The following is a 10,844-nucleotide window of genomic DNA, read 5'->3' as shown; positions in this document are numbered from 1 at the left end:
GGGGCAAAGGGAGCACAGGCAAACACTGAAGTATCCACTGGAAAAGACACTTTAACCCAAGTAATGCTTAAGTGAAAAGCTAATTTCCCATTAAAACAGCTTTCTGGTGGAAAATTATAACTAGCCCTAATTAGTATCATAATTAAGAGTCACTGCTGGATTGCAGGGAACCTCATCCAGGCTGGAAAGCACATCTTGGCTGCAGGACCACAGCTTGGTGACTCACTCAAGCCCTTTATCATCAACACCGTCTGTATGGATGAGCTGTGGAAACTCCCGGTGTCCATCCTGCTTCCTGCTCAGCTCAGGAGGACCACAGCCCTAAATAAACCCTTTGTCTTCAGGTCTGTCCATCCCTTCCAAAGAAAGAGCACATCATTGGGAGAGGACGGTGATTTGTACAGTCTCTGTGGTCACCCCAAGCAACTGGAGACAGGTCAGGATGAAAGTGCCACATAATTCCCCACCTGATGCTCTGCCAGAGTCATTTGTGGGCCCCGCTGGGAGCAGGAGGGGAGGAAAGCACTTACTGCCTTTTAACAGGGTGTAAATCTCTCCTGTTAGGTAGCAAAACCTCTGGGGGATGACTGAGAAATCCTTTGGGAAGGGGATGGAGTGCTATCCCCCAGCTGCAAGGCCAACACCAGCTGCCCACCTGAGCTCAGGCTCCATCCACACTCCCAGGGGCTCAGAGAAAACTTCAGGTGATCAGGGACAGAGGCTGACAGAGCAACAGTGTGATGGTGCTTCCTGGAGCTCCCAGTGAGCTCTTGGTCTGACTGACAGCACCCACCATCACCAGCATCCACCACCACATCCCAGCACTCACCATTACAGACCCCTCCACACCAGTTCAGAGCTGCAGTAACACCAACAAGCCTCTTCCCAGCACTACAGGAGCAGTGGATTGCAATAGGGATCCCAGGAGAAAAGCCCAGGGAGAGGGTCTTGATGTTATGGTTATTTTAAAAAATATGCCAAGGAAGTAGCTGCCTGCACTTATCCATGCACAGCTTCTCAGCCACACCAGTATGCCAGGATTTGTTTCAATTCCTCATCAAGCTGAAAACTCTTTCTGCCTTAAGAGTCTCCTACTCAATGTTTAATCCAAAAGCAGGCAAATTTAATCACTTCCAGTGTCCTGACGAAGTCCTCAGAGGTGACCATCACTAAAGAGCCAGGTTCACCACAATCCACGCAGCTGCAGCTCCAGGAGATACCCTGGATTTGCTGCAGACATGGCAGGAGGAGCAGGGGCTGGAAGAGCCAGGGTGAGGAAAGGGAAGATGGGATGCACCAAAAGATTTGCTTTGGCGTGAGCCTCCCACCACACCAGAGCAGGATCAGGCAGGTGATGCAGGGGGAGATGCCACCTCTTCACTGCCATCACCTCTACCACCTCTACTGTCACCTCAGTGCTCAGGAGCACTGAGGAGTTAAACATGTTTTGTTTTCTCCTAATGGGTCGTGACAATGTTAAAGGGGTCGTGACAATGATAGAGATGCTCTTGCCAATCATTTCTCCTGGGGAAGAGCATCCTGGGATACAGCCAGCCCAATTCCCCAGGCAGACAGCACCCAGTGCCCAGCTCCAGAGCCCTTTGCTGTGCCAGGGCTGTAGGCAGAGCTGGGCTGCCCAGCAGGCAGGGAGATGAGCGGGCATGGGGACCCCTGGGTGGGTGGTTATGGCAGGCAGGGACCCCTGGGCGGGGTTTGTGGCAGGCAGGGCCCCCCTGGCCCCAGAGCAGATCAAAGCACGGGGTATTTACCTCCCGGCCAGGCCCGGGACACCGGCCCTTTCTGAGGGGGCTTTTCATCCCTATTAGGGCCGTGAAAGGCTGAGCCATGAGATCAGCTGCCAGGGGCTGTCCGGGGACAGCGCTGAGCCGAAAAGGTCAGGAGGGAGGAGGAGAAGAGAAAAGAGGCAGAGGCTTAAGGGACAGGGCTCAACAAAATCACATTTACTGTGGTCACGCTCTTCAGACAAGCCTGCAAGACAAGGAACCGCGTGTTGTCTAAGGGCCATTATTTGGGTTTGACATGGCCAGGGCCCGGGCTTTGAAGTCAGGAGCAGGACACCGTTAGAGCCGTTTGTGTCCAGCCAGCGGCTCCCACGCGGCATCACCATCCCCTGCCAGCAGCTCCCAGCAGGATGGGGATGGGGATGGAGGAGCAAAGCCCCAAAACGAGATGGATGCCACCAGGCCGGCTCTGCTTGGCCCGGGTGTGTCGCAAGCCGGGCCCCTTTGGGTGAAGAATGAGGAAGCCGCTTAATTGGAGTTTTATCAGCAGAAGTTCACAGCTCCCATCATGGCATCAAACGGCCCTTGGGCTTTCAACTCCCCTCCACCAAAGAAGTTGTGGGAAGGAGCATGAGGAGCACATGAAAGTGGCCACATTCAAATGGCATCAGCAAAGAGCTGGCAGGCTGACAAAGCCCCCCTGGCACAGCCCCCAGCCCAAGGAACCAGGGACGGAATTATCAAATCCCAAGCAATGCAGGAAGGAGCGCGAGCGGCTCTGCACACATGCACTGGCACAGGCTGAAGGCTTCCCAAACCAACGGAAGCTGGAGGAGCACAGCCAGAAAAGCGAGTATGGCAACGTGTCCCAAAAAAGCTCCCGAGGAGGAAGGATGATCCTGGCAGCTGGCAGGGTATAGGTGACCCCCTTCCTCATGCTGAGCTGCAGGAAAATGCTGACGGAGCGTGGCCCGGGGACGAAGCCACATCGCAGCAGCAGCGATGGTTTACAACAAATAACTCTTGCCAGGTTAAGACTAATTGCATCTAAAAACAGAAATGCAAGACAAGGGCTTTAACACAACACTCAGGGTAATAGATCCGCTCTCACTGCATCCCGCTGCCAAAAAGCGTTGGATTGGATTACGGACGTTATTACATCAAAAATGGATTGAAGGGCTTAAGGACTCACAATAAACAGCAAATGTGTCGGATTTATGAGGAAACATCTATTAGGACCTTCCTTTCCTTCAGCATTGTCATCAAACAAGGGCTCTGTGCTTTAAAGAGGCTCATGGGACAGGTTGGACACTGAGGAAGAACACCTGGAAGAACATCTCAGCACCACCACCACATCTGCAAACAGCTGCCTGGAGTGCACCCCGAGGCTGAATGAGGTTTGCCTGGGGTCTCTACACCCCACTGAACACAGAAGGAGCTGCCAGGACCACCAGCAGCCCCAAAAACCAGAGAAGGATCTGGGAACTATTGTGGTCCATCCAGTTCTAACCCTGCCATGAGCAGAGACACCTTCCACCCGGTGTACACCAGGTTGCTCCAAGCCCCATCCAACCTGGTCTTGAACACTTCCAGGGATGGGACATTCCAGGGATGGACTAGGTGACATTTAACAGTTCCTTCTAACCCAAACTATTCTTTGATTGTCTGATCCAGAGCTCTGGGATAGCAGGGAGCCACTCCAGGAGCTCCTCCTCACATCACCCTGCTGCCAGGACACGGGGATTAATGGATCTCTATCCAGGCACCTCATTACCAGAGATAGTAAAACTGGAGCAAGTTCAAAGAGGAGCAGCAAACGCAATTAGGAGCTGGAGTGAATTAGGAGGGGAGGTGGAGGGAGCTGAACCTGCAGGGCTGGATAAGCCATGGTGGGGCTGGAGCTGCCCACGACATCCCAGGAGTGCAGGCACCAGGCAGGGGGGAGGCTACTCCAGTGGGAAGCATTTTGAAGGGAGGGGACAGGACACTGGGGGCAGGGAATCACACCAAGACACCAAAGGCAAGCAGGGAAACACCCAGGAGACCCAGGGATGGGAGCAACCACAGCACATCATTATATAAAACACACAATTCCCAAATTCCTATCTCCTTCACTCTCTCAGCACTTCATCCCGGGGATGGTGCCCACGTCCTGCTGGAGGTCCACATGTCCCCCCAGCCTCTGTCTCCAGTGTAGACCTGCAGGCAGATGCTGCTGCATCTTGTTCATTATGAAAAGCTTCAGAAATAAGCATCACCTTTCCTTATCCATCCCCAGGAGCAGAGATGCTTTTAAGGAAAGCCTGGAGCTGGTGTGGAGGGGGTCAGTGTGAGACTCCAGAGAGGACGGGGACAGGGAACAGCAGCTTTCAAAAGCCTTTTCATTGCTAAGCCGAGGGCTGGGGCCGTGTCCCTCCATGATAAAAGTGTCCCTAAACAAGGCTTGGCATATCCAAAGCAATGGCAAGGAGCAGTCCTGAATAGAGGGACCCTGGGAAGCCCCCCAGCTCTGGTGAGGAGGTTTTCCAGCCACTGGGGAAGGTGGGGGATGAGTGGCACACGCCCTGCTCCCCTCGGCTCCAGCGCTGCTTCCCCGGCTTAGAAATGAAAAGGGAGAAAAAAAACCTTTTGTGTGTCCAGGCAAAGCTTGGGGAAAGGGAGGGGAGAAAAATTGGGGGGGGGGAAAAAGACAACATGTGGGTGGTCTGCTCAGGAGACTTTTGACTTTGTTTTTTTGGCTATTTTATTTCTTGGCAGAAAGAACTCCTGGGGCTGCTCAGCAGAGGGTATGGTCAGATCACAGGAGCATCCTCAGCCCACCCAGGGGCCAAAGTTCAGCTGGTAGCTCCCAGCTCCGAGGGGTTTCACATCAAAGCTTGGAGGAGTCAAGAGAAATTAAAGTCAGAAACGGTCCAAGGCAGGGGCAGAGGGCACTGCCGGCCCCCCCTGAGGAGAGGGGGGGCATCCCACAGGGATTCTCCAAGCATCCCAGTCGCTGCATCCCTATACAGCCTGAAACCGGGAACAAGAGGATAAACAGGATTTTATATTAAAAAATGAGTTTAAAAGGCTCAGCCCGACATCCAACGGGACGCACAGCCGGGATTTCCCAACCTGGGCTATGCCGTCTTTGCAAAATCCCGGCTGCGTGTCCCATCGGATCCGCAGCGAGCCGGAGCCGGTCACCTGCAGTGACCCAGGTGTGCTGGCAGCCGCGCAGGGGAGCTGGCATCGGCTCAAAGCTGCGGGGGCCCCGCGGGAGCCGCGTTTGGAGTCGACAATGCACCGGCGGCCGCTTGTGAAAGCACCTCCCAAAGCTCCGGGAGGTTGATTTTCACTTCAGTTTTTGTGTGAAATGCAAAACAGCTCCTTAAAATTTGGGTAATTCAGAGGCTGTAAATCCTTCTGCCTCCACCTTCCTGATGGACTTGGTTACCATAAGAGGGATCCCATATTTCCTCTTCTCGGTGCTTTGTTCACCTCCTAAGTTTGTTTTGGGGAACTTATTTGTCTTTGAGGGCTCTTTGCAGCCTGAGAGTCCCATGGGCTGTAGCTCAGAGGACCCCAATTTCAGCCCTCATTAGCTTGATGACCATGTCAGTGCTTGAACTTGACCCCCGAACACAGAGGAGCCACTGACCAAGTACTTCAAGATGCTTGGCTGACCCAAGCCTGGCACTTTGGCTTCTCTTTCAAGTTTTTGCCCACTGCAGGCAAAGCTTATATTCAATCAAGCTTTCCATCAGCTGAAGGATGGCAGAAGGGCTGAACTTTGCCATCCCAGAGCCACCAGGCTGGTGTAGCTGTGCTAAGGGAGATGGAAGCCTATATGGGAGCTGCGCCACGGGTTTTGGAATCCCCAGCCCATCTGGGGCATCTGGACTGGAACCAGGGTGTCCTGTACACAATGGCTTCAAAGCTGGTGCCTGTCAAGTGACACAGGACAGACATCCCCATGTCTGGACAGTGACAGTGACCATTGTTCTGGAAGAGCCTGGCCCTGTCACAGTGACTCAGCCCTGCAGAGCCCACGGTCGCTGCCAGCACCGAGCCAAGCTGGCTCTGCAGGTTGTGGTGCCAGGTCATCCCTGCTGTCACCCCTCCTGTTAGGGAAACTTCCCTGGCTGACCATGCAGAAGCCACTTTGGCATCTCCACGGCCACACAGGTAACAGAGCCCCCTGCGAGCCCCTGTCACCACCTGGCAAAATTTGCCATGACAGAAGTGATGAGGGCTCAAGGCTGACCTGCCAGAGCCAGGCCTGGCTGCTTCCTCTGCATCAGGTTTATCCCAAATTACTCTGTAGCAAGATTCCAACAGCCCCAGCCAGGCTCGCTGGGGACATCAGACCAGCAGCCTCACCACAGCATCACGCTACAGCACAGCCCCTCCCATCTCCACTGCCTGCCATGGCCTTGCTACCCCTTCCCAAAGATTCCAGGCTAAAAATACCCTGTTTCCAGCTGGGAACACACGGCTCCCAGGGCTGGGAGCTCGCTCCCACACGGGCAGTGACCCCTGTGCCAGCCACTTGCCGCAGAGCCCACAGCACACAGCAAGAGGAGCTGAGCCGTGGCCGCCGTGCCCTTTGCAGTGCGCCCAGCCAGGCGGGGACAGCCAGACTGAGGAGGAGGGGAGGGGACAAAGAGAGAGCTGGCAGCACTGCCCAGACATGGCTGAGCTCCCCCTCTATCCACACCAGAGCAGGCACAGGGGGATACATTTCTGTGCAGCAGTCCCTTGCACGCACAGACCACAGGATCCAAGAAAATTCCAGTCTCTTCTCTCTCCCCTCCATAAAATGCCATGGTGCACCAAGACACAAACAGAACAAGCCAGTGTACAGAATTTTTCAGCCATTTCGATCATATCACACACTGGACACCATCAGCACTTCCTCGTGCTGGGGCTGCTGCTCTTGGAGGCAATACCCAGGAATAAGGACAAGCATCACCATTTCTCTTTCTCCCCAGCCCCAAAGCAAAACCCCTCAACACTTCCAGCAAAGATGGCAGCAAAAAATAGGCTCCAGGGATGACAGCACTCCAGGGCTGACCCCAGATGGGGATGTGCTCCTGTTCCCAGCCATGAGCAGGGCAGGGGACACAGCACAGCAGCCAGATAGGGACTGGTGACCCACTCAGCCAGTGACACATTCCTCCCCCTGCTCCCATCCAGAGGGACATATTTTCCATCCGTGTCAGCTCTCTGCACCGGCCAAGTCACACACAAGCGCCTGGTGACACTCTCCAGGCGCCCGAGCCCTCCCGAGCCAGGGCTGGCAGCGAGGAGGAGGAGGGCGACTCACATGTGATGAAGTAATCCTGCTGCCGCTTGAATTCCAGGCCCATGTAGTTGGGGCTGAACTCCTGGAACTTGATGGTGAAGCGGATCTCCTGCTCGGGCCGGTTGCACGTCACCAGCACGTTGGGGTCCATGACGGTGCTGCAGGCATCCGCCTGCTCCTTCCTCACCAGGTACAGCTTGTAGTACTCGTAAGGCTTGGACGGCTCCGCCTTGGGGCAGATAATGTCCAGTTTATCCCCAATCTCTGGGTAGATGACCAGCCCCTTCCCAGTCATGAACCTGGAAGAGAGGAGGGTAAGAGGTTACCATGTGCTGGAGCAGAGGCCACACCAGCCCAGCCCACCGCACTCTGACACCATTTTTGTGCTTCAGCTCTGCTGCTCCCCCTCTGTAAGGCAGGTTTTGACACTGAAAACAAGTTCTCCTCTTCCCTCACCAACTCAGCCTGTTCATGGAGCCAGCACAGGCTCCTGCTGACAACATCAGGGCTGGCTTGGGTCAGTCCTGCTCGCCAGCCATGATAAGGGTGGGCACCTTTCCCGGCCCCAAGCCTGGCATCCAGCTGGGAATGAGTCTTCCCACAAAGGGCTGGGAGACGCCGCGGCTCTGCCCGACGGCCAGGCAAGGAGCTTCCTGCAGGGACAGGCAATAATTAGGCATAGGGAGAAGTCCTGACAATGGGGTGAAGGGAGGGATCCCGTCCACGCCCCAGCTCCCTGAGGAATTCCTGTCCTTAAATGGAAGGGAAGGAAGCATCCTGCAGGACAACTTCTACTGAGCCAGGCTCAACAGCATGCCCAGGAGCGTGGGAGGACCGGATGGAGAGGAGCAAGGAGGGAGGAAAGCTATTCGGGGCTGGAAGGCAGGGCATTGGGAAGGGTAGGAAGGTAAGATGCTGATAATTAACATTCGGATCTCGTTATGGTGGGGCAAGGCACTGATTAGGTTTTTTTCAGCGTGAAGGAGAGGATTAGGGCAGCAAGGAGGGAAGCAGCAGATCATCTACTTTGATGTAGGCAACTAAATGCATTCCTGATGGGAGATAAGGTGGGAATGGATTTTCCTGCAGAGTTGTCTCTGCTGCAACTCCCTCACGTAATCTGGGCACAGCAAAACGCAAAGCGAGCACTTTGCCAAGGCTGCACGGCCATACTTCCCCTTCTGCTGTTGGACACAGCCCATCCCTGTGCCAGCCCACCCTGGAGATTGGATGGGGCTGGGATACCTTCTCCCTCAGCCAGCTGCTCCGGCTGGAGCTGCAGGCTCCATGGAAGGAAGATCAAACACACAAGACCAACCTGCTCTGTGGCTCCATGCAAGTCTTAGCAAGAAGCCACAGAGCTGGAACCAGCACCAGGCCTTTGGCTGCAGGAGCCTTGCAGATCCACAGGCTGGGCTGGAGCAGGCAGGCGGAGCTGAAGCCCACGCACCCCTGAGTGCCCTTGGCACAGGCTCTGGAGCTCAGTGCCAGCTGTAGTAGCAGGGCAGACATGCAGACATCATCTGCACCTCACTCGCAGCTTGCCAGGTCAGAGGAGCATCCCAGGCACCCAGAGCACAGCACAGGGATGGCAGGCGCAGCCCCATCACAGAGCTGGATTTAGAGGGGTTACAGATCCATCCTCCCTGCCTGGCTGCAGCTCCACATCAGCTCCAGCAGTACCCAAAGCAGCACACGGGGCAGCTGGGATCATCCCAACCCCAGCACCAGCAGCACAGCAGCACCTTGGCCACGTGAGGTTGCAGAGAATTTTGTACAAGCCATGATTCAGGCAGATGGTGACCAGGAGACAGTGGGAAACTTGGCCCCTGGAGGGTCTTTAGGGATGCAGGTGGGATGCAGAGCCCGCCTCCATCCAGGCACTGCCGTCAGGTGAGCCACGCTTTGCTTCACACTACCAAGTAGGTCACCTGGCCAGTGGCCAGCAGGCACTTCCAAAGGCTTGGGAGCGATAAAGGCTTCCCCACCCACGGCCAGAGCCCTGATGCAAGGCCGGAGCAGGAGCAGGAGGCGGGAGCAGCCCCTGTCCCTCCCTCCCCACCCGGCCGCAGACACGCAGCGCAAGTGAACACTTGCACGGGTTCCCACCCCGAGAGGCAGCTGGATCCCACACTCCTTTCTCCACGGTTGGGCTGAGTCAGAGGCTTCCTGGCACAGGATTCTGGAGTGACTCAAGCTCCCTCCTCCAGCTCCTGCCAGCTCCCTCCTGCCCAGAAGATGCCAAACAGGAAGCCACAAACAAGTCAAGCAGATGTCTTGCACTGCCGGAGCAGGAGGAGAAGGCTCCTATCCACCCTCATCTCCATACCAGGAGGACCTATCACACCTCTGTGGCTAAAACCTTGGCCAACACCTGCAAACCAACCGGTCCCTGGGCCACCAGCCTATTGGGATCAGGCCAAATGGATTTGTAAGCAGGGGAGGGGCCACGAAGCAGCTGAGGGAGCTGAGAACCTCCCAGTACCACATCCTGCTGGCACCTCTTCATCTCAGGAACTTCAGGACCAAGGCCTACCTTAGGTTTATGTAAGGATAAAACAAGGAGGCAAATCCTTTCCACACACTCAGTCTCAGCTCCAGAAGCCCACAGCTGCTTTCTGGGAATTAGCTCAACATCCTCCAGATCCACACAAACATGGAGCAAGACAGAGCCACTTCTCTGTGCATGGAGCTTTTGCGCTGCTCCCTCCAACTGCTGCTCCCCACCTGCACACAGACCGTTTTCCCTGTGTCCTCCAATTTTCCTGATTTTTTTCTCCTCCACTTCCCCTCTTCTCTAACAGCGGGGCTGTTTCCAGATGACAGCCTGGGCAGCACAGGAGAGGGGATAAACCTGAGGCATGTATCTCAAACCCCTCAAGCAGCTCTTCCAGCTTTCCACCACACACAGAGACCTTTATTTCCCCCAAAAAATCTGCTTTGTCACAAGAACAGCTTGTGATGATCATCCTAGGGAAGACCAACAATAGCTCCCACTATGCCAGAGGCTGGTTCTCTGGGAAATTCTCCTTTAAAATACACAGTGAAAAGCAACATTTATCACAAGAAAAGGAGAGGAAAAAAACGTCCAAAAATTGTCACATGCTGCCTGAACACAGGATTTCAGCCAGTACTGGAGACGAGGTATTTTAGTTCCAAGGGATGGTTGAAGACAAAAAGGAATTACACTCTTGACTTGTCTTCACAAGGACATGTCTTCAGATTTATCTTAACCCAGAGAAGTGAACAGAGTAACTCCAAAATTAATAGGGAAATTCATCGTGCCCTCAGAGCACCCACTGTAATTTCAGGGAGGGAAGAGGGAATCTGCTGTTCCTCTGGAAAACACAGCTTGATTTCCCTGTTTTAAGGTGGGAAGGGAAAAAAAAAGAGAAAAACTAAAACTTAGTTCAACCTTAAGGCTGAAATAACTCTCAGCATTAAGAATCACTCTCCTCTACCTTGCCCACCATGCAGGAAGTGGAGGATAATGGCTCCAGCTTTATTCCTGCCCCATCCCTGAAGTGTCCAAGGCCAAGTTGGAGCAAACTGGTATAGTGGAAGGTGTCCCTGTCCATGGCAAAGGGTGGAACTGGATGAGCTTTAAGGTCCCTTCCAACCCAAACCATTCTGGGATCCTGTGATTGGCACCATCACCAGTTCACAGGTAACATCCCAGCATCATTGTTCCTGGTGTCCAGGAGGGTGGGAATGATTAACTACAGCCACTAAAGCTTAAAACAAGTATTTTTTTGCCATGGGAATTAGCTCAACATCTTCCAGATCCACACAAACATGGAGCAAGACAGAGCCAC

The 10,844-nt window shown here is 54.4% G+C and overlaps 1 protein-coding gene across 3 annotated transcripts in view; it reads right to left on the bottom strand.

Moving 5' to 3' along the window:
- Positions 1-7,348, bottom strand: part of EFNB1 (ephrin B1) — an 18,673-nt gene extending 11,325 nt beyond the window's left edge. For all 3 annotated transcript variants that reach the window (XM_005427813.2, XM_031062666.1, XM_031062665.1), the window contains exon 1: positions 7,051-7,348. In XM_005427813.2, coding sequence (XP_005427870.1) covers positions 7,051-7,324 — 274 coding nt within the window. In that variant the 5' untranslated portion in view covers positions 7,325-7,348. The remainder of the gene's footprint in view (positions 1-7,050) is intronic.
- Positions 7,349-10,844: the final 3,496 nt, after the last annotated feature.

The sequence above is a fragment of the Geospiza fortis genome, unplaced genomic scaffold (genome assembly GCF_000277835.1).
Source record: "Geospiza fortis unplaced genomic scaffold, GeoFor_1.0 scaffold874, whole genome shotgun sequence".
Taxonomy (NCBI): Eukaryota; Metazoa; Chordata; class Aves; order Passeriformes; family Thraupidae; genus Geospiza; species Geospiza fortis.
Note: the sequence above shows the minus strand (reverse complement) of the source record. Positions and strands in the feature narration are given on the sequence as shown.